Source organism: Mangifera indica, chromosome 11, assembly GCF_011075055.1.
Source record: "Mangifera indica cultivar Alphonso chromosome 11, CATAS_Mindica_2.1, whole genome shotgun sequence".
In the NCBI taxonomy this organism is placed as follows: domain Eukaryota; kingdom Viridiplantae; phylum Streptophyta; class Magnoliopsida; order Sapindales; family Anacardiaceae; genus Mangifera; species Mangifera indica.
The window spans coordinates 4,888,696-4,912,154 of NC_058147.1; the positions used below are offsets into that span (position 1 = coordinate 4,888,696).

General features: G+C 34.7%; 3 protein-coding genes and 1 long non-coding RNA gene across 4 annotated transcripts; 1 reads left to right on the forward strand and 3 right to left on the reverse strand.

Moving 5' to 3' along the window:
* Positions 1-4,659: 4,659 nt before the first annotated feature.
* Positions 4,660-8,333, reverse strand: LOC123229849 (probable leucine-rich repeat receptor-like protein kinase At1g35710). Its single transcript, XM_044655837.1, has 2 exons — positions 5,230-8,333; positions 4,660-5,144 (listed from the first exon to the last, which is right to left on the reverse strand). Exon 1 carries the CDS (start codon positions 8,297-8,299, stop codon positions 5,450-5,452), a length of 2,850 nt encoding a protein of 949 aa, XP_044511772.1. The 5' UTR covers positions 8,300-8,333; the 3' UTR covers positions 4,660-5,144; positions 5,230-5,449.
* LOC123229650 (MDIS1-interacting receptor like kinase 2-like) lies at positions 4,831-5,401 on the reverse strand. Its single transcript, XM_044655570.1, has 2 exons — positions 5,230-5,401; positions 4,831-5,144 (listed from the first exon to the last, which is right to left on the reverse strand). Exons 1-2 carry the CDS (start codon positions 5,399-5,401, stop codon positions 4,831-4,833), a joined length of 486 nt encoding a protein of 161 aa, XP_044511505.1.
* Positions 8,159-8,992, forward strand: LOC123229852. The gene is made up of 2 exons (XR_006504946.1): positions 8,159-8,267; positions 8,561-8,992. It is a non-coding gene; the product is annotated as an uncharacterized LOC123229852 (long non-coding RNA).
* A 7,629-nt stretch (positions 8,993-16,621) lies between these two features.
* Positions 16,622-22,012, reverse strand: LOC123229651. Its single transcript, XM_044655571.1, has 3 exons — positions 19,820-22,012; positions 19,171-19,765; positions 16,622-18,696 (listed from the first exon to the last, which is right to left on the reverse strand). Exons 1-3 carry the CDS (start codon positions 21,922-21,924, stop codon positions 16,714-16,716), a joined length of 4,683 nt encoding a protein of 1,560 aa, XP_044511506.1. The 5' UTR covers positions 21,925-22,012; the 3' UTR covers positions 16,622-16,713.
* Between the last annotated feature and the right edge of the window lie 1,447 nt (positions 22,013-23,459).

Consider the following 23,459-nt stretch of genomic DNA (forward strand, 5'->3'; position numbering starts at 1 on the left):
AACAAGACCCTTTAACACAAACTTGAGTTTTATAATATAAAACCTTTTGTTTGGAGTTTGAAATAGAGCTTTTTAAGTCAAACTCTTCTTGAACTTGATTGAATTGAACCTATAATTGAAATCAAGTTAACCTTATTCAAATTCAACCTATCAGGACAACCAAAACACAATTTCACGCCATCAACTAGTTTCAAAGACATCAACAATCAAAACACCAAAAATTAAATGACATAAAAAGAGCTATAAATATTTTATTATCCAATCTGGCCATCAAGCGTATATATGATATATGATTTGAAATTTTAGTCAAATTATTGAGAGAACAGGTAATATTATGTGATATAAGTTACAAGATAAATTTTGTTTAAAATCTAGTATATGAAAAGTTATGAAATTATTTGATATTTTATACATTGTTTTATATGTTAAAATATCTCTCTTAATTTAATATTTTTATCAATATCCCAATTAAATGTTTTTACGTATATATGTCACATTTAGTTTCTGATAACTGTTTTGACAACTCACTCTTCGGCTTTAACTTTGTGCATACTAGAGATGTTATAAAAGATAAGGGACTATTAGTTTTATAGGGAAATTAATTAATATAGGCAGAAACATTCCCACTACACCAATTTTGGTAACAAAAGTTGAGTTATACCATTTTAAGCAAAACTCATGTTTTGCACCAAAAAAAAAAAAAAAACCATTTTCACTATATTACCTTCTCCTTCATCATTTTCCTTTCAACACAACAAACGTTAATCATGTTTAAATTTGAACTCATCACATTCCAAGTAAATATCTTGCCCCCATATCTATGTTAACCACAAACTTTTATTTGTTTGTGTTGGCATTGATAGTTTCAAGCTTTTGATGATAAGATCATATTGATTTTTGAAAGAATATGATTTTTTTTAATTATTTGGAACTTAAAATAATTACATTACTCGTAAACAAGTAACATTTGTTGTTTTGTCAAAGTAGAACAATTATTGATGTTCAGATCAAAGTAAAACCAGAACAACAATTTTCCTGGAAAATGCTATACATGTGGGTGTGTGCGTGTCTCTATCATCGTTATATATTCATCAATATTTGTCTTCCTATTAAATCTGAGCCCAATCACCAACTCAAATTCAACGAAATTAAATCTGCAGTCCACCCCATTGAGCCTAAACCGAAACTCCTATCCCGACTCCCCCTTGTTTACTAGTTGGAAGAGTACTCAGTGCATAAGAACCGCTCTATAGCCATAAATTTCAAGATCCATATAATGCCCAAATCCACGACAACCCTCTTTCTGTCCTGTTGATACGAACTGTCAATGCATAATGTTTCACACGGTTGAAGCCGCAGTTTTTACATTTAATCCGGGTAAATGCCATGCGGTAGTTTATTTCCTCTTCAATTCTGAGATGATTTTCTTAAGAGATGACAAAAGTATCTTTTTTTCTGTCTTAAAATTATTACTGCTGTCCACCACTAATATCATTTTCTAGACGTAGCTCACTTATTTCTGTTTCATTCTCACGTCAAGGTCTTTGTCTTGTTTTGCGTGTCGCGGAGCTACATTTTTTGGAAGTACTTGTCTTCCTTGACAAGTGGCGATGCTCAGTTGTGACTTTTCCATACCGGTTACGGGGGTGGAACCATCCATCTCCTCTTGGGACGGCAATAGAGAGAGACGGGATAGGGGCGAGGACAAAGATGGGATGGAGATTGAAGGGATATCAATCCCTGTCTTTAACCCGTTCTCGTTACGAAAATAAAAATGATTCTTTGTCTTTTTCCCACAAAAGAAAAATCTCCTCATTTTCGTAGGAAAATTTGTTTTTTTGTACATTCTAAATATAATATAAATATATTAAATAATAAAATTAAGCAAAATTAAAATCAATCTATTATTTCAAATGTTACAAATATAATATATTAACTATTTTAATATGCACAATAAAAACCTGAATAAATTTAAAAAACATAAACAATCTAATACTATAAATATATGTTAATATTTTTAAGTAAATATATTAATATAAAACGACAAGACATGAACGAGGATAAGGGTGGCGTGAGAAAGGGGCAAGGACACATGTATTCTCGTCTTTGATTGCAGAGATTTTTTTTGTCTCCTTTCTCATTTCTATTGAAGAATCCCTTTCCCGTTAGGATCGGAGTTTCTAAAATCAAATCAAAATTGTCATCTCTAATGTCTTCCAATAGAACCAAACAGCGAGCGCAAGCCTCGGGGTTGGCCTTCTGAATCTGAGCGTTTCCGTGGTCGAATCCATTTTGAATTTGATAAACATATTGCTTGTGAAGTATGTGTTCGTGTATGTCCTATAGATCTGCCAGTTGTTGATTGGAAATGGAGATTCGGATCGTAAACTCCAAGAATACGTGTGATATGAATAAATTTTGTCACAAATAAAATCTTGCATTTTCATGTTTCAGCTGCATGCGGTCCAGAGTGAAGGTGTCTTTGTGTATTTTTCTTCAGTCCATCTTTATAGTTGAGTTTGATAGAAATGGATATCCATTTTGAAGGTGACAACTGAGTTTATCATATATTCCTGCTTCTGCGTTAACTGTTAGTCCTATTATTCGACGAATTTGCATGAAATATTTTTCTTCACGTTGTTTCAATTTTATTTATTTATTACAATTTTGATTATAGAAACTCCAACTGGCTTATACAGTATAATTTAACAGTTCATCTCGGAGACTGATTGAAAAATTTTTATTTATATTTTGGAAACTCAATGTAAGCTTTAACTGCTTGAATTAGTGCTCTGAAATAAACAATTTCAGCAATTTTCTTTCTTCAATTTTGATTTGCTATTCATTAATCCTGTCTTGGAGCTGCTTTGTTTTTTCTCTTCATTCAACTCAATAAGTCTGCTTTAGCATGAAACTATGGCATGAACACTGTAATTTTGAGTGTGTGCACGAAAAATCCACGACAACCCTCTTTCTGTCCTGTTGATATGAACTGTTAATATATAATGTTTCACACGGTCGGAACCGCAGTTTTTACATTTAATCTGGGTAAATGCCGTGCGGTAGTTTATTTCCTCTTCAATTCTGAGATGATTTTCTTAAGAGATGACAAAAGTATCCTTCTTTCTAAGAATATAAAAATGATATGGAAAGATTATGTTTCTTTTTAACTTCTTTAATGGAAAGATTATATTCTGAACTGGGACCAATGTCTTAAAATTATTAGTGCTGTCCACCACAAATATCATTTTCCAGACGTAGCTCACTTATTGCTGTTTCAATCACTCTTCAAGGTCTTTGTCTTGTTTTGCGTGTCGCGGAGCTACATTTTTTTGGAAGTACTTGTCTTCCTTTGCAAGTGGCGATGCCCTGGTGTGACTTTTCCATACCAGTTACGGGCCCAAGATGTGATTGAACAATGGAAGAATAAGTGGAACCATGCATGTCTTCTAGGGATGGCAACAGAAAGGGAAAGGCACAGGGACGGGGAGGGGGATGGAGACGAAGACGGGGATGGGGACGTATATTGGGATAGAGACGGAGATAGGGATGTGGACTCGTCCTTGACCCATTTTCATTACGAAGATGAAAATGATTCTCTGTCTTCTTTTTGTAAAAAAAAAAAATCTTCTCTCCATCTCTTTTTTGTACTCTCTAAACATAATATAAATATATTAAATAACAAAATTAAGTAAAATTAAAACCAATGAACTATTTTAAATGTCATAAATATAAATATTAACTACTTTAATATGTACAAAAAAAATCTAAATAAATTTGAAAAACATAAATAATCTAATATTATAAAAATATGTTAGTATTTTAAGTAAATATATTAATATAAAATGATAGGATAGGGACAGGGACAGGGGTGGGGCGAGAAAGGGGTAGGAACACATATATCCTCATTCCCAATTACAGAGTTTTTTTTATCTCCTTTTCTATTTCTATTGGAGAATCTCTTTTTTATTAGGATTGAGATCTCTAAAATCATATCGAAATTGTCATCTTTAATATCTTCTAATAGAACCAAACAGTGACCTTAAACCTCGGGGTTGGCCTTCTGAATCAGAGTTTCGGATTGTAAACTCCAAGAATACGTCTGATATGAATAAATTTTGTCACAAATAAAATCTTGCACTTTCATGTTTCAGCTGCATGCGGTCCAGATTGAAGGTGTCTTGTGTATTTTTCTTCAGTCCATCTTTATAGTTGAGTTTGATAGAAATGGATATCCATTTTGAAGGTGACAACTGAGTTTATCATATATTCCTGTTTCTGCGTTGACTGTTAGTCCTATTATTCGACGAATTTTCATGAAACATTTTTCTTTACGTTGTTTCAATTTTTTTTATTTATTACTATATTGATTATAGAAACTCCAACTGGCTTATAAAATATAATTTAACAGTTCATCTAGGAGACTGATTGAAAATTTTTTATTTATATTTTGGAAACTCAATGTAAGCTTTAACTGCTTGAATTAGTGCGCTGAAATAAAAAATTTCAGCAATTTTGATTCGTTATTCATTAATCTTGTCTTGGAGTTGCTTTGTTTTTTATCTTCATTCAAGTCAATAAGTCTGCTTTAGCATGAAACTATGGCTTGTTACTAGTAGAATCGTGGTTTCTACAGACTTTATGAGTTGAGTTCAATGCTGTAAATAAATAATATAAGTCCATATTTATTTATAAGCATTTATTCCTTGGGAAGAAATATATAAATACCTTATAAACTAGGCAACACTTACTGTGTGGAAGCAGTTGCTTTTACCTCACATTTCCTCTACATGATCCTGACCTTTTACAGCACAATTTATTTGTCCGGATTTAACACTGTAAAGGGCTGTAGAACTGATCTAACATCTGAGAAATCTTGTGCATGGATGGCCTAGATTGTGGATTGACATGTAAGCAAGCAGTTGCTAGCTTTACAATGGTCATCACTTGTTCCTCAACTTCAGAAGGAGGAAGTGGAAGTCGTTGGTCCAGAATATCTTTCACCAGCGTGCTTTCATTTGTTAAATGAGACGATAGAGAGGTGATGATATCGCCAGGATGCTTTCCTTTAATCACTTCCACTGCTAACACTCCAAAGCTATACACATCACATTTTTCTGTAACTTTCCTCGTATAAGCCAGCTCTGAAAAATAATAAAGTCTGCATCGTTATTATACAAACATTATGTTATATATTAAAATTAGGCAATTCAGGATGAGCTATAGTACCTGGTGCAATGTATCCATATGTGCCAACAAGTTCAGTCCAATTGGATGAGTCTATCTTCAGCAGCTTAGCAGTGCCGAAATCTGAAACATGAGCCACATATTCCTCATCGAGCAAAATATTGTTGCTTGATATGTCTCGATGAACAACAGGAGGAGAGCAATCATGATGCATGTAAGACAGCGCATGAGCCACGTCCCTAACGATATTCACCCTCCTGCACTAATTCAATTCTTTAGCTGTTTCTTCTTTGCTCAAGATTGTGGCCAAATTACCCTTTTCGAGATACTCATAAACCAAAAATGAGTGTTGTTGGTTTGAACAAAAGCCATACAACTTCACAATATTTCGGTGTCGTATCTCTATTAAAGTCTTTATCTCATTCAAAAACTCTTTCTGATGTGTTATTTCAACATTTGGTGAAGGGTGAAATTTTTTAACAGCTACTATGTTAGCTGATGGCAGCGTGGCCTTGTAAACACTGCCATATCCTCCTTTCCCAATGCAGTACTCAACATCAAAAGCTTTGGTTGAATCCATGATTTCTTTGTATAGAATTCTTCCATCAACAGTTGACACTGAGAAAAGCTCTCCATCCTCCTCACTGCTTTGTTTTGCTGGTTTTTTTTTCCTTCTTTTCTGCAAAATTAAGTAAACCCCGAGTGCAAGTAAAAGAACTCCCAAAAGAGGGAATATAATTGAAAACACCAATTTTTTGACCTCTCCATTTCTATGTTTGTAAGTGATAGAAGGTACGCATGGGGGAAATCCCTGAACATTTCCGCACAATCCCTTGTTCCCTTGTAACATAGTAGCATCTTGAAATGCTTTGCTCTTAGGAATGACACCCTTCAACTGATTGTAGGACACGTCAACATACAACAGACCCCTCATTTCCTCAAAACTATTCGGAATAGAACCAGTAAGAGAATTGTGGGAGAGATTTAGTTGCTCCAGGCTCTCCAGATGGCTCATTTGCGACGGTATCTCTCCTCTGAGAGAATTATGACTCAAATCTAACTCAGACAAGTGAATTAGCTTCTCGACCTGAACTGGAATTTCTTGGCTAAATTTGTTGTTGCTCAAATTCAGGTAGTGTAGCTTGACTAAGTTTCCTAGATTTTTTGGTATTGCCTGGCTTAATTTGTTTGAGGATAGGTCTAAAGACTCAAGATTAGTCAGTAGCCCAATTTCTGGAGGTATGACACTGGAAAGTTGATTGTCACTGAAGTTGACCTTAATAAGAGTAGTCAACTTTCCTAATGTCTTTGGAATCTCCCCAACTAAATTGTTGGAAGAAAGATCAAGTGAATGTAGCTGAGCTGCATTTCCAATCTCTAGTGGTATGGTCCCAGTGATATTGTTCCTCCCCACGATTAAGGAACTTAAATTTGGACAACTTCCCCATTTAGATGATATTTCTCCATGGAATTTGTTATGACTTATGTCTATGAAGCTTAGCTTTGGATAGATACCGAACTCTGCCGCTAAATCTCCAGTGAGTTGGTTGACTTCAAGACGGACTCTCACCAAGCTTGTGCAATTTTTCAAGCCTTTGGGGATGTTACCTGTGAGATTATTGTTGCTTGCACTAAAGTGTGCAAGTGAACCACCTTGGCAAATGTTGGGTAGAGGACCGGTAAACTGGTTTGTGTCTAGTTCCAGTACTGACAATTTCATGAAATTTCCTATTTCTTGAGGAATGGATCCAGAAAGTTGGTTGTCACGAAGAAACAATACTTTTAAGTTAATTAAATTGCCAAAAGAAGCAGGGAGTGAGCCATTTAATTGGTTTACACCCAAATTTAGAACTGTGAGAGATTTCAAGTTTCCAAGGTCTTCAGGAATGGGACCAGAAAGTAGATTTTCATCGAGACGAAGTGAGGTGAGGTTTGTGAGGCCACCTAATGATGCTGGAATAGAACCAAACAAATTGTTCGTATGAAGGCTGAGATTTTGAAGACGCTTCAAATTTCCTAATTCTTCAGGAATAGGACCAGAAAACAGATTTTCATCGAGACGAAGTGAGGTGAGGTTTGTGAGGCCACCCAATGATGCTGGAATAGAACCAAACAAATTATTTGTATGAAGGCTGAGATTTTGAAGACGTTTCAAATTTCCTAATTCTTCAGGAATGGGACCAGAAAGCAGATTTTCATAGAGACGAAGTGAGGTGAGGTTTATGAGGCCTCCCAATGATGCCGGAATAGAACCAGACAGATTATTCGTATGAAGGCTGAGACGTTCAAGACACTTCAAATTTCCTAATTCTTCAGGAATGGGACCAGAAAGTTGATTGTGAAAGGCATGCAACACAATAAGCTTTTTAAAATTTCCAAAACTGGAAGGAATGAGGCCTGTAAGATGGTTGGTATCCAAGTAAAGTTCGATCAAATTGGTTAGATTTCCCATTTCTACAGGAATAGAACCTGAAAGTGAATTATTGTAAAGATATAACCTAACCAAGTTGCTCAAATCACCAAAAGAAGAAGGAATTTGACCCTCTAGACTATTGCTATAGAAGGCAAGCTCATTAAGAGATCGACACTGACCAATTTTGGGAGGAATTGAGCCATTCAATTGGTTTTCAAAAAGGTATAGGACCTGAAGATTTGTTAGGAGACCAATTTCAGGTAGGATTTTTCCAGAGAACTGATTAGTGGATAGATCAAGATAAATGAGCTTTGATAGGTTACCAATCTGAGATGGGATAACCCCAGAGAGTGAATTTGCTGCAAGATCAACATATTCAAGATTAGGGAAAGAGGAGGCTGAAAAGTCATACAACGTACCATCTAAACCGAAATTGGTAAGGTTTATTTTGATGACACTTCCAGCTAAATTGCATGAAATTCCAAACCAAGCACACGGGGTTGTGAGTGGCTCAGAGTTGGTGGCATTAGGAGAAAGCAGAGTCCACGAAGTTAACCTAGATTTTGTTTGGTTTTCAAAGCTAGCTTTCCATTTTAGGAGAGCTTTTGCCTCTTCAGTAGCAGAGGCAGAAGCAACAACACATAAGAACTGGACAACAAGGAGAACGGTAAGTAGTTTTTTAAAGCTTAATTTGCTCATGTCTCTTTCTTTTTTGATATTGTGCTGATAATATACGAATTCCCTCCTCTTTTTATAGCCAGCAACTTAGTAGAGGCTAACTCTCCATCCACTCAGCAATTAATACTAAAGACTTCATTTTCTCAGAAGACTTTGGCCTTTGGTCAATTCAGCTAATTTCCTTCTTCAAGGCCATATATGTTGGATCTTTATATTTTAAGTATATAAATGAATATATTTATATGTATCATCACCAAATTCTTTTATCTCTCTCAATCACAGGTGAAGTTTATCGAATTTAATGTGGGAAATTGCAGTCCAACACTTTCCAAGGGTGCCGGAATTTGGAATTGGAACTTGGAAGTTGCATTGGAAGAGTTGATTAGTTGGAGGAGGTAAGAAGCTTGGGATAGGATTTCTTCCTTGCGATCACGCCAACTCGGAAGAAAGATACTTGTTACCTATCTCACCTCCTTTGATTAGAAAGATCGGCTTAAGGCTTGAGATAGAAGAAAGGCACTTTTTGTTGATCTTTGAAGGGACACTGCCTGAGTTGATAATCAATCTATCGCTCAAATTCTTCCACAGCTGATGATCAAATTTATTTGAGCAAAAATTGTTTTCTCAATAATTCATTTTTTTCTGTTTTTGTAAATAGTCATCCAGCCTACTAAAAATCACATCAGCGTGAAAAGAAATGGACAAGTTAGAATCCTCTCTTCTATAAAGTTAATTATAATAAGTTCTAATTAATTCTTACCATTCAGGGCATCAACAAAGAAAGTTTGGACATCAGCTTTCTTTGAAGTTGAAAGGATCAACAGCAAGCATATCATCTTGCACTCAGATTACTCTTACCTAGTAACTGAAACATAATTCACGAAGTGGATAAAAGTTAAGTTAGCATACAAGGGACAAAATGAAAGCACAGAAACTTATGTCAAAGCTATTAAATAAGACACTAGGTTCGATAAAGTGTGTCAAGCTTCAAAATTTTCGTCTGCATGGTATGGCAATTTAGCATAAATTGCCATCAAATCACGCACTGGGCATTACATTCATGAAAAACACAATGCAAATGTGTGTTCTTCCTTCTGGAAGCAGAGACACACAACCCATCAAGCGAAAGAAATATCTATCACATTGTATGTTGCTTCATGCTTCCTACAAAATAATAATACCAACATAAACTACATATGATACCATGAACTCTTTACGAAAATCTGACTTAAGCACATAAACATGAGTCATGAACAACATCTGATATTTTTCATCAGAATTGAACTTTCCTATTGAACTGAAAGGGCAGTTTGAAAACAATAAAATCAAAGGAATAAATTGTTTGACGTGTACCATCATGAATATGAAGTTGAAACTACTAATGGAAAAACAATCACAAAACAAAGAAAAAGTACCGGTATGTTTGAGGTATTGCTTGGTTCTCAAAGAGTCCCTTAAAGTCTTCATTTATATACAAGCAATATTTTTTTGTGAGATAGGATAGTCTCTTTTGCTACATATTCCTTAAATTTATGATTTATATGTCATATATGTTTATATGTGTTGCATCAGGATCCAAGGAAACATGGAAGAGGATCATACCAAAAGCCCATACCCCAAGAAGTATTGTCAAGGTAACCAAAAGCTAAACTATCATTTTCGGATTTAATTTCTTTTTTAATCTGTTTATTAGGGATAGGTTATATATCCTTACCTTAAAAATGTCTTGGACCCTTTTTCCTTTAAGCATGGTGCTTGGAACTATTTATGCCGTGGTTGAACGTAGATGCAAGAGAACTAGGTGAATCATCTAAGGCATAATCTGGTGCATAAAACAAACTCTTGTCCAAATTTTCATTGTTCCTGTCTCCAACTCTCGACTTTTTAGAAGCTGACGGTACCATAATTGCTAAGTAAGTTCCATTCTTGGTTCCTTTACTTGTTCGAGCCTCTTTCAGGGGGCTAAGAATGTGTGTGCTGCCAAAATCTAATTTTATTCATGAGTGGGGTGGTTATAGTCTGCAACTGATTACAAGAATGTCATACTTATGACAACTAATATTTGCAAGAATTACTAGTTGATTATGGACAAAATTTTGCTCTGTTTTGCACAATGCTGACTCATCCAAAATGATAAAGAAAAGTCTGTACCTCATCTTTTGCATCTTGAGTGACGCGACTTTAATTATGATTTCCAGGTGAATTAACGTTAATATGATGTATGATATGGTAGCACTATATCAATGTTACATCACTTGAGGCACAACAGTTCAAGATATAAGCTTGAGATGGGTAGCATTAAGATGAGTACCTTACTCATATATAGTAAATTTGTAGGAAGAAAATGGTAAACTAGAATCTCTTTTGAAAAAGAATTGCAAACATTTAACTTATAGTTTGGTGATTTATTATTTCTGGACATTGGACAAAGAAATTAAGTTGGAATCACAAGCTTTTTTTCTCAATTCTGCTCGTTCAAAGTTCATCATGTACTTAAATTTCTTATGCAGGGATTCAAGGGAGGGGCTAATCCACATCCTTCAAACATAGGCGATTTGTTTTCAGAAGGGTCTCTGAATCCATATGCGGATGGCCCCTATGCATTTGATTAGAGGTAAATTCAATTAATCACTTGAACCGTGGACTTGTAGGCTCAAGTGTTGTTTATGCAAATGGCTGAACCTGCAAATAAAATTCAGATTTAGATAATATATCATAAAGTGATACAAAGAAAAACCGAGTACCAGAAAATAACAGCTTTTTTAATTTCTTTCTGGTCTTTTGGACAGCTTGCTGATAGCAGCTATGTAGCTTTTCAAGAATATCATCTGCAATTGTTCCAAGCTTGCGAAAGGCTTCATATTATACTGATTTGCGGCCCGTCCTTTGGTCAACTTTGAACTTGGGCCTTAACCCCCTTTGGAAATAAAGGCTCATGAATAACTAATATAGAGCTTAAGCATCCGCGAAGAAAGTGGAAAATATCGTGACTGTAAAAGTGTTACTCCATAGCATCTTTATTTGATTTCACAATCTATGGCAAATGCCCGTAACAGTCGTAGGGTTGAGTTTATCTCATTTCTGAGACATATTCAGCTTAAACAAAACAATGACGATTTTCTCTTCGTTTTATTTTTGAAATGGCAAGTGGGCGATCGGAGAAAGCGGAAGTGCAACCTGTGATCTCGTTTCATCTCCATCTCTACCTGTTATTGTTTTGATTTTCTAGTGTGGTGAGTTTGACAAACTAAATATCTTTTAAATTCTAAATAAAATTCAAATTTGAATTCGAAAATATAAAACCTTTACACTTAACCTTAAATTGGAACTCATTTAAATCAAACAAGTTTCAAATTTGTTTGAATTGAACAGACAAAAATATTTACACCAGTTTGATTCAAATCTAACTTTGTTACTTTCTTTCATCTTCATGTCACAATATATGTGAGCCATACCATATCCGAACACATCAAAAGTCAACTTCACATCATCAACTATTTTCAAATAAACGAAAAATCAAAACACCAAAAGTTAATTAAAAAAAAGGAAAACCATACATATAAGCCCCACCACCACATGGCCGGTGACTGTCAGGATCTGGCCCTTGGCAGTCTGGTTGTTGCCGCCACAATCTTGGCGTGATAGTGAAACTGCATTTCTTTGGACCCGAAAGCAGACGGCGGCGACAGAGCAGCTGTTAGAGGCAGTAGGCTTCCATTATGATTTGTTGATCTGTTTCTAATGGAGCGTTGAGTGAGTATAGAATACAATTGGTTTAGAGAATAATTGAATAGATGGATTTAATTTGAAGAAGAATTGAATGGCAGATTTGGTTTACGGAAGAAGAATTGAATTGGCGGTGCTGTGTTGTGTCCATGTGACGGTGGTGGTGTCCGTGATGAGTGAGATGATTTTCCCGTTGTTTGATGGTTGTGAAGAGTGGGATGCTTTATTGCTTTTCCTTTTATTTAAGGATTTGTAGGTTCAATTTCTTTTTAAATGAATACACATAATGCTCCAAATGGAACTAAATTGAAAATTGATTGGAATGGAATATAGACAGTTTCCGAAATCACAGTGAGAGAGATGGCTTCAGCCATTGCCGCCGGTGCCGCTGAAAAGTGCTCTTACGGTACTGTCTCCTATTTCCTGGCGTTTTCTGAAACATGAATCTCAGTGCTTCCAGAAGAGGAATTCTACAAGAAATAATTTTTTACTAAAACCGATCAAGCTTTGGTGATGTTAATAACTTTTGGAGACTAAAAAGAGTTTCATGTTTAATAAAAATAATGCAAACAAGTGGTATATAAGTATGGTAGATTGAATATTAACATAAATAAATTAATTTTATATAATATAAGTTTCGATCTCAACGTTTGTAATCTCCATATATTTTAATAAAAGCACATCTAATTATCACAGTTTTTCCAACTGGGCTGGAATGCGGGCATCAAGAAGAGACTGGAGACAAACAACACAATAGATACCAGAAAAGCCTCCTCAACTAAGCTGCAAAGCTTAATTTTCTTACTCTTCATTCGCTCCCTCGCCATTTCCACCTTCAGCTTTTCTATTTCTCTCTACAGCATCTCTTTTCGCCCTTCTTCGTCGTTGATTGTAGCCTTTGAACACCGATTGGCCAACGAAGGGGGCAGAATAGCAGCTTTGGCACATTGTGTTGCAACCTGAGATCTCACACTTTCGACTTTCTTCTCCATCACTACCTTTGTCTGTCTTTCTTGTGCGTTTCTGATATTTGAATTTTGGAGAACTGAAAATAAGCCACGGAAAAATGAAGGGCTGCAGGCTGATGTGTCGTGTATTGCTCATGATAGTGAACGGTCAAGAGGGAGAAAGCTGACGGCTGGAGATAGCGAACAATCAGCGAAGAGGAGCAGAACTGGAAACAGAGGGAGAGATAGAGGATGAAACTGAATTTTTCTATAAATCTAAAAGAGTGGCGTGCATGAGAAAAAGATGAAAGTCTGTAATTATGAACTTGGGGAGAAAAAATTAGTTTTTAATTTTAAAAAATACGAAGGTAGAAAGTATAAATAAAAATTTTAAAATTTAAGGACGATCATAAAAAATGAGTTTAAATAAAATTTTAATATAATAATTTTATTTTGATAATAATAAAAAAATTTAATATTAAATGATATTTAAATTTTTAAAAATTAACGGATATAAATTTAAGTTTAAACCTTAGTGAGAATAAATCTTCTAACCTTTTTTTCAATTGTCTGTTCACATATGTAACATTTACCCACATGTGCAGGAAAGCAAAAGATTAATATTTCCATTTGAAACCTCAAATCTACGGAACGAGTAAAATTGTTAAATTTAACTTTTCTCAACAAACCTATATTTTTGTGTCAATAATTGGTGGGTGTCGAATCCACCAAAAATAAAATTTTCTACTCTCTCAATGAAAACTTGTAGATAGTGCAAGTAGAGTCGTATCCACAGAGATTGGGTTATTTATCTGAAATATAACAAAATAAAACAAGAGGGATTTTGTTGTTTCGAATCGTACGAGTAAACAAAAATAAATTAATTCAGAATTAAATAATCAAAGTAATCAGAAAACTAGATTGAAACAATAATAAGACGAGTTCTAGCCAAGTAATTCAAGTATGGTTCAATTCAATTGATCATCGATAAAAAGATTAATTTTTCCTTTTAAATAAACCGGTTATGAAACATCGAGACGCTCGTTGTTCTGCTTTTCCTTAGGTGTTGGTAATTAAGAAACGTTCTTTAATTACTTCTCTTGTTTTTCAATCAGTTCTAGATACAATCTTAGAATTTAAATTGAAAACATAATTAAGAATTAGAAAAGCCACCGATTCTAATCAACAAAACACAGACGCTGTTTTTGTTTAAATTAGATTAACCTATTCCACTAACATACAATAGTTATTCTACTTCACCAAGCATGCTAGTCAGCCACTTATGATTAAACCATCAAACAAATACGGATTCAATAATTTAATCTAGCAAAGTTGTTTTTAATCCAAAATAAATAAGACGTCTCCTATTTAATTGAACAAGACAATAATAAATAAAATCAGGAATAAATTAAATATTTAAAAGAAAAGAACGGGTAAAGAAGATCTCACAATCGTCGTAGAACCATGATCCCGATTACTCGACTAAAGAAAAGAGTTAGCCACTCATGTTTATGTTCATGGCTTCACAGAAAATTAAAATAAAAATCCTATACTAATTGAAGAAGAACCAACGAAGGGTTGCGGCTCTGTTTCTTTCTGAAAGAAAATGATGCTAAAAAACTAAAAAACCCTAAAACAGAAAGCAATTGTCCTTTTTATAGTGCCAAGTCTGCTTCAGTCATTGAGAGATATTTTTGTGCCAAATATCATCCAAAGGACCTGAACTTCCTCCAATTGTTAATTAAGTCTTCAACTGTGAATTTTTCAGTAAATAGCGCGATTCTCTCCTTTCCACAATCAGTCATCTCCTATGTATTTTGTTGTCATTCTGTCTTGATACGTGACAACTCTAAATTCCTTTTATTTTGTATCTTTTCTCAGAATAATGCAATTAACGCCCAATTTCCTAAAACAAGCAATTAATCAAATAATTAACGAATTAAATATCACAAATCAAGAAAATTAAATGCTGAGAAATATAAAATTTCACACACTAACAAATTCCCCCACACCATTCCTTTGCTTGTCCTCAAGTAAACATCAATCAGTCTCTTCTTCACCCTTTTCCCTCCTTTCAGTACATCCCCAAATAACTCAAAGTTAAGATGTATTAGAAACCCAAGTCCAAAACAACAATCAAGAGCACAAGTCTTTATAGCATGAATTTTTGGAAAAACATAAGCATCTCATCAATCTCAACAATGTCATCAAAATCAAATGAAACAAGATTTTACATCCTCACATTGGTTTCACTCTATACTCTCAAAGTGTTTAGGGTTTCATTTAGCTCTCAGATCAAAACAAAGCAAGTCATTACCATAAGTTTGCTCATATATCATAACTCCACCACTAATAAATATGAATACGATGTAAAAATCAAAGGGTCTTAAGTAAGGTTGTAATAGGGCTTAGGTGAAGGCAGGAAAAAGAATGAAAATATAGGTGTAAAGATCAAGATATGAGTGAGTTCCCTTACATGATATTTAAAGAATAACGAAGATAACTCCTTCAACCACATTTCTCTCTTCCTCTTTTTTTTTTTTTTTTTCATTTCAGTGAAACTCATCCCTTCTTCAAAGATTTTTTTTTTTTTTTAAATTTAATTTGCAACATGTAGGAATAATTGGATTTCTTTTCTATACAATTATGAATACTTCACTTGTCCAAACTTCCTATTCAATACATAAGGATGAATATCTTCTCTTTTTTTTTTTTTTTTCATCTCTTCTTTTTTTTTTCAAATTTTTTTTTTTCACTCCTTATATCTACCCATCTACCCATTTGGTTTTTTTTTTTTTTTTAAAATCATGCAATTCACTCTCACAATATCTTGATACAAGGGTTAACAAGATAAAACAAAAGGCTTAAGGGTAAATATTTATGAGTTAAAACAAAGAAAAGGGATTCGGCTCAAAATTGGCTATCTACTAGAAAATATAGCTATGGATGGCTTTTTAAGAGTTTCGAAGCGGTTAATCCTAAATGCCCTTATCATCTTAATGCATGAATTCAAAAAAAATGTGGTCTCGAAATGCATAACAGAGCAAATTCTAGAATAACAAGCCATGTTTGATAAACACTCAACAAAGAAGATAATTAGAGCAAAGTGTAATGAAATGCTCATGGGCTCAAAAGCTCACATTAGTGTTCAACTTGTAGCAAACCTTGCACATTTTCATTCAATTCAATCATTAAAATCAATGAGATACTCGAAACATTTGAAGCAAAATCACTAATCATACTTGCCTCTTTCATGCATTCAAACTCGAACCAATAATGCATACTAACTTAAAGCAAATTCTAAGACAGCTTTCAAGAGAGTCAAGGGTTCCAAAGAGATTGAAAAATTATGCATTCCCTCCCCCACACCTGATCTTTACATTGTCCTCAATGTAGAAAAATTGAAGCTCACATATAAAAGAAAGAATGAAATAAAAGTTAAGAGGACTTCCCTGATAGGAGTGTTAGTGCAGTGGAAGAGTGATTGAAGCTGTCAACATTTGATTTGGGCCTGTAGAGATGAAAAGAAATTGAATAGGGAGGAAAAGAGATTAGAAAAATAAAAGAGAAGACACAAAAATGAAATTTGCTCTTTTTCTTTTTAATTTTTCTTTTGGGCTTTTTTTTTTTTTTTTGGTTTTTTTTAATTTAAACCTTAATTAAAGACACAAAATGATTAAAAATAATGAAAAATAAGATCAATTGGGTTGCCTCCCAATAAGCGCCTTTCTTTAATGTCTTTGGCTAGACGCAACCAATTCATCAATTTGGGGGAGCCAAAGATATTTCCTCTACATTGTAGGCCTGAAATCCTTCATAATAAGGTTTTAGACGATGTCCATTAACCTTAAAATTTTTATTGGTAGAGGTACTTTGAATTTCAACTGCACCATGAGAAAATACATTAGTGACAACAAAAGGACCAATCCAACGAGATCGTAATTTTCCCGGAAACAATTTAAGTTTAGAATGATATAGGAGTACTTTTTGTCCAACATGAAAGGTTTTCCTAGAAATCATTTTATCATGGAAAAGCTTAGTCTTTTCTTTATAAATCCGAGAATTTTCATAGGAATCATTTCTGATTTCCTCTAATTCTTGAAGTTGTAACTTCCTATGATTACCTGTCTCATTCAAGTCCGTATTGCATTGCTTGATTGCCCAATAGGCCCTGTGTTCCAATTCAACTGGGAGATGACAAGATTTACCAAATATTAAGCGATAAGGAGACATACCTATTGGAGTCTTGTATGCAGTTCTATAAGCCCATAAGGCATCATCCAAGCGAAGGCTCCAATCCTTTCTATTTGGATTTACCGTTTTCTCAAGTATAGACTTAATCTCCCTATTTGAAACTTCGGCTTGTCCACTCGTTTGCGGATGGTATGCAGTAGATACTCGGTGAGTGACATTGTACTTCTTAAGTAATGCCTCCATGACCCGATTGCAAAAATGGGTTCCACGATCACTTCTAATGGCTCTTGGTGTTCCATACCTGGAAAAAATGTAAGTCTTGACAAATCCTACAACAGTTTTAGCATCATCAGCTCTTGTTGCCTTAGCTTCAATCCATTTAGAAACATAATCAACAGCTAAAAGAATATAAGAATTACCAAAAGATAATGGAAAAGGACCCATAAAATCAATTCCCCAAATATCAAAAATTTCACAAACCAAAATTGGGTTCAATGGCATTTGATCCCTATGTCCTAAATTCCCACTCTTTTGACAATTAGCACAAGACTTACAGAACATGTATGCATCTCGAAACAGAGTAGGCCAATATAACCCACATTCTAGAACCTTTCGTGTTGTTCTTTTCGGGCCAAAGTGACCACCACATGCATAAGAGTGGCAAAACTCCAAGATAGATTGGATTTCACTATCATGTACACACCTGCGAAGTAATTGGTCAGAACATTGCTTCCATAAATACGGATCATCCCATATATAGTACTTAGAATCACTTTTAATTTTTTCCTTTTGGGCTCTAGTGAGATCATTCGGCAATGACTTAGTGACCATATAATTAACAATATCAGCATACCAAGGTGTAATACTATTTAAATGAAAGAGATTCTCATCTGGAAAAGCATCTTGGAGAGGCATAGGGTCTTCGTCAGTCACCAATCGACTTAGATGATCAGCCACAGAATTTTCGGCTCCCTTTCTATCTCGAATCTCCAAATCAAATTCTTGCAGCAATAGTATCCATCTAATTAGCCTCGGCTTTGATTCCCTCTTAGAAAGCAAATACTTTAGAGCTGCATGATCAGAATAAACAATTACTTTAGTGCCTAATAAATAAGAGCGAAACTTTTCTAAAGCAAAAACTACTGCCAACAATTCTTTTTCAGTTGTGGAATAATTTCTTTGAGCATTATCAAGAGTTCTTGAAGCATAATAAATCACACAAGAAATTTTTCCACTTTTCTGGCCTAAAACAGCCCCTATAGCATAATTGCTAGCATCACACATAATCTCAAAAGGTAATTCCCAATTGGGTGGCTGAACAATCGGCGCAGAAATTAGGTGTTCCTTCAGTTGATCAAAAGCTTTCTTGCACTCTCTATCAAACTCGAATTGGACATTCTTTTGTAGTAGTCTTGAAAGCGGTTGGGCAATTTTTGAAAAATCCTTAATAAATCTCCTGTAAAAACCTGCATGTCCAAGAAAAGAACGCACTTCTCGAACACAAGTTGGGTGAGGTAAGGATTTAATCAAATCAATTTTTGACTTATCTACCTCTATCCCTTTAGAAGACACTATATGCCCTAATATCAAACCTTGATCAACCATAAAGTGACATTTTTCATAATTTAACACAAGGTTTGTTTCAATACACCTTTTCAAAATTTTAATCAGATTATTTAGACAAGATTCGAATGAATTACCATAAACAGTAAAGTCATCCATAAATACCTCTATGATATTCTCCACATAATCTGAAAATATACTAACCATACATCTCTGAAAAGTGGCTGGGGCATTACAAAGTCCAAAAGGCATACGTCTATATGCAAAAGTACCAAAGGGACATGTGAATGTCGTCTTCTCTTGATCCTTGGGAGCAACTGGAATTTGGTTAAAACCTGAATATCTATCAAGACAACAATAGTGAGATTGACCAGCTAATCTTTCTAACATTTGATCAATAAAAGGTATAGGGAAATGATCTTTTCTAGTAGAAGCATTCAATTTTCTATAGTCAATACAAACCCTCCATCCATTTTGAACTCTAACAGGAACATACTCACCATTATCGTTCTTTTGAACAGTGAAACCAGTTTTCTTAGGTACTACCTGTACTGGACTTACCCAATCACTATCTGAAATAGGATAGATCATACCGGCATTCAAGAGCTTTATTATTTCTTTCTTCACAACTTCCATCATTGGAGGATTTAACCTTCTTTGAGCTTCCCTCGAAGGCTTAGTGTTCTCTTCCAGCAAGATTCTATGCATACAAAGTGATGGGCTCAAACCCTTGATGTCTGCGATGGTCCATCCGATGGCTTCCTTATAATCTCTAAGGACTCTAATGAGTTTTTCTTCCTCAAGAAGAGTGAGTTTGTTAGAAATTATCACAGGAAGGGTTTCATTATCTCCCAAATATACATATTTGAGATGGCTTGGCAAAGGCTTAAGTTCCAATTTGGGTGCCTGCACAATTGATGGAAGTAATTTTGAGTTAGAAACGGGTAATGAAATATAAGAAACATCATACCTGGTTGTTTCGAATGGTTCCAGCTTGTAAACCGTATCACTCAATCTGTCATCTACCACAAGCTTTTGCTCAATTCTTTGTAATGTTCTTGTGTTAAGTCCTTTATTAAGGACAACCTTTAAATTATCAGAATCCTGCAACTCAAAAATTTGTTGAGCTAGGGAATCGATTACATCAACAACAAAAACTGAATTGACATCACTAGGGAATCTCATGGCTTCATAAATATTGAATCTAATTACTTCACCATCAAATTCCATAGTTAAAGTACCTTCCGAAACATCGATTTTTGTTCTAGATGTCTTAAGAAAAGGTCTTCCTAGCAAAATTGGGACTGATTTAGATGAGTTATCATCTTCCATGTCAAGCACATAAAAGTCAGCAGGAAAAATCAATTCATTAACTTGAACAAGAACATCTTCTAACACTCCTTCAGGATATGCATTGGACCTATCAGCTAATTGGATTATTACACCAGTGGGTTTTAGAGGTCCTACATTTAAAGAATGATAAATTGAGCTAGGCATGACATTAATGGATGCTCCTAGATCTATCATAGCTTTCTGAACTTTAACATTACCAATCTTGCAAGGGATTGTGAACATACCTGGATCCTTACACTTTTGAGGCAATTTTCTTTGAAGAACGGCTGAAACATTCTCACTGACATGCACTTTTTCATCCCCTTTTAGTTTTCTTTTTGACGTGCATAATTCCTTAAGGAATTTAGCATATCTAGGGACTTGTTTAATAGCATCTAAAAGGGGAATATTTACCTCAACCTTGCGAAAGACTTCAAGGATCTCTTGTTCTTGTTGTTCCTTTTTGTTCTTTGCAAGTCGACTCGGGAAAGGAGGTGGAGTGACCACAGAAGGTGGCATGCACTTCTCTGCAGGAGGTGACAATTTTTGGGCTTCTTTTGGCTCAATTTCGCATTCGATCTCCTTTTCTCTTGCATATTTTGGAATCTTCTTTTCAGGATCCTTCAATTCTTTACCATTCCGCAGGGTGATTGCATTGATATTCTCAGTAAAATTTGCATCTTGCTTTGGATTCACCACAATCTGAGATGGCAATCTACCAGAATTCTGAGTTTCCAATCTTCCCACAACAGTAGCTAATTGGCTGACTTGATTTTCTAGATTCTGAATGCTAGCCCTTGTCTCCTGTTGAAATTGTTGTGTATTATTAGCAAGTGCAGTAACAATTTGTTCAAGAGACATACCTTTCGACTGAGGTTGGGGTGTTGGATTAAACGCTTGAGGAGGGGGTGGCCTATTTTGGTATCCAGGCTGTTGGAAGTTATTGTTCTTTTGGCCATAACTAAAATTCGGGTGATCTCTCCATCCCGGATTATAGGTATTCGAGTACGGATCATACCTTTTTTGGTTCTGATAACCCCCTACGGCATTAACATCCTCACGTGTGTCCTCCTGAAGTGTGGGGCATGCGTCTGTAGAGTGCTCCACATTCGAACAGATGTCGCAAGCCTTCACTTGTTGGTGATTCACTACAAATTTTTCTAACAAGGAGGTGAGTTTATCAAGTCTTTGCTCAAGAGGATTATTATTGCTTACCTCATTAACCTTTCTCACAGTTACATCCTGTCTAATGCCAAATTGCTGAGTATTGGCGGCAATTGTTGAGATCAATCTCTTTGCTTCAGTTAAAGTTTTATTAACCAAAGCTCCACCACTTGCTGCATCAATCAAATTCCTGTCAGACAACAATAAACCTTCATAAAAATATTGAATTAATAGCTGATCAGAAATTTGATGATGGGGACAACTAGCACAGAGCTGATTAAACCTCTCCCAATACTCATAAAGTGTCTCCCCACTGTATTGCCTAATCCCACATATTTCTTTTCTAATTGAGGTGGCCCTAGAAGCAGGAAAGAATTTTTCTAAAAATTGTCTTTTAAGCTCATCCCAACTATTGATAGAACCTGATGGTAAATAATATAGCCAATCCTTAGCCTTATCAGTTAAAGAGAAAGGGAAAGCACGCAGTTTAATTTGCTCTTCACTTACCCCTTGTGGTTTCATAGTGGAACAAACAACATGAAATTCTTTCAAGTGTTTATGAGGGTCCTCACCTGATAATCCTCGAAAAGTAGGCAATAAATGGATTAAACCTGATTTGAGTTCAAAATTGGCATCGATGTTTGGATAGGCAATGCACAGAGGTTGTTGATTGATGACAGGTATAGCCATCTCCCTCAAAGTAAGCTCTCGTTCGGCCATTGCTGCTACTCTCGTATTTGTTAAATCCTCTCCTAAATTAATTCCAAAAGATGAAGAAGAAGAAGCTTTACTTAATTTAGTTTCCTTGCGGAGTTGTCTCGCAGTCTTCTCGATTTCAGAATCAAACTGAAGTTCTCCTGCAGGGTTCAAACGGGTCATAAAAAAAAATAATAATAAAAATTAAAAAAAAAAATTCAGACAAATTATCAACACCAATCCCCGGCAACGGCGCCAAAATTTGGTGGGTGTCGAATCCACCAAAAATAAAATTTTCTACTCTCTCAATGAAAACTTGTAGATAGTGCAAGTAGAGTCGTATCCACAGAGATTGGGTTATTTATCTGAAATATAACAAAATAAAACAAGAGGGATTTTGTTGTTTCGAATCGTACGAGTAAACAAAAATAAATTAATTCAGAATTAAATAATCAAAGTAATCAGAAAACTAGATTGAAACAATAATAAGACGAGTTCTAGCCAAGTAATTCAAGTATGGTTCAATTCAATTGATCATCGATAAAAAGATTAATTTTTCCTTTTAAATAAACCGGTTATGAAACATCGAGACGCTCGTTGTTCTGCTTTTCCTTAGGTGTTGGTAATTAAGAAACGTTCTTTAATTACTTCTCTTGTTTTTCAATCAGTTCTAGATACAATCTTAGAATTTAAATTGAAAACATAATTAAGAATTAGAAAAGCCACCGATTCTAATCAACAAAACACAGACGCTGTTTTTGTTTAAATTAGATTAACCTATTCCACTAACATACAATAGTTATTCTACTTCACCAAGCATGCTAGTCAGCCACTTATGATTAAACCATCAAACAAATACGGATTCAATAATTTAATCTAGCAAAGTTGTTTTTAATCCAAAATAAATAAGACGTCTCCTATTTAATTGAACAAGACAATAATAAATAAAATCAGGAATAAATTAAATATTTAAAAGAAAAGAACGGGTAAAGAAGATCTCACAATCGTCGTAGAACCATGATCCCGATTACTCGACTAAAGAAAAGAGTTAGCCACTCATGTTTATGTTCATGGCTTCACAGAAAATTAAAATAAAAATCCTATACTAATTGAAGAAGAACCAACGAAGGGTTGCGGCTCTGTTTCTTTCTGAAAGAAAATGATGCTAAAAAACTAAAAAACCCTAAAACAGAAAGCAATTGTCCTTTTTATAGTGTCAAGTCTGCTTCAATCATTGAGAGATATTTTTGTGCCAAATATCATCCAAAGGACCTGAACTTCCTCCAATTGTTAATTAAGTCTTCAACTGTGAATTTTTCAGTAAATAGCGCGATTCTCTCCTTTCCACAATCAGTCATCTCCTATGTATTTTGCTGTCATTCTGTCTTGATACGTGACAACTCTAAATTCCTTTTATTTTGTATCTTTTCTCAGAATAATGCAATTAACGCCCAATTTCCTAAAACAAGCAATTAATCAAATAATTAACGAATTAAATATCACAAATCAAGAAAATTAAATGCTGAGAAATATAAAATTTCACACACTAACAATAATGT

Bases quoted from the DNA above. Each gene is read 5' to 3' on its own strand.
- LOC123229650 (XM_044655570.1), bottom strand. From the start codon at position 5,401: ATGCATCATGATTGCTCTCCTCCTGTTGTTCATCGAGACATATCAAGC. The intron at 5,145-5,229 runs GTACTATAGCTC...ATTATTTTTCAG, and splicing joins ATATGGATACATTGCACCAG to AGCTGGCTTATACGAGGAAA.
- LOC123229651 (XM_044655571.1), bottom strand. From the start codon at position 21,924: ATGGCCGAACGAGAGCTTACTTTGAGGGAGATGGCTATACCTGTCATC. The intron at 19,766-19,819 runs GTTGCAGGATTC...ACTTAACACAAG, and splicing joins CTAGCTCAACAAATTTTTGA to AACATTACAAAGAATTGAGC. The intron at 18,697-19,170 runs GTTTGTATTGAC...AAAGGGATAGAG, and splicing joins GAGTTCAAAATGGATGGAGG to GTAGATAAGTCAAAAATTGA.
- LOC123229849 (XM_044655837.1), bottom strand. From the start codon at position 8,299: ATGAGCAAATTAAGCTTTAAAAAACTACTTACCGTTCTCCTTGTTGTC.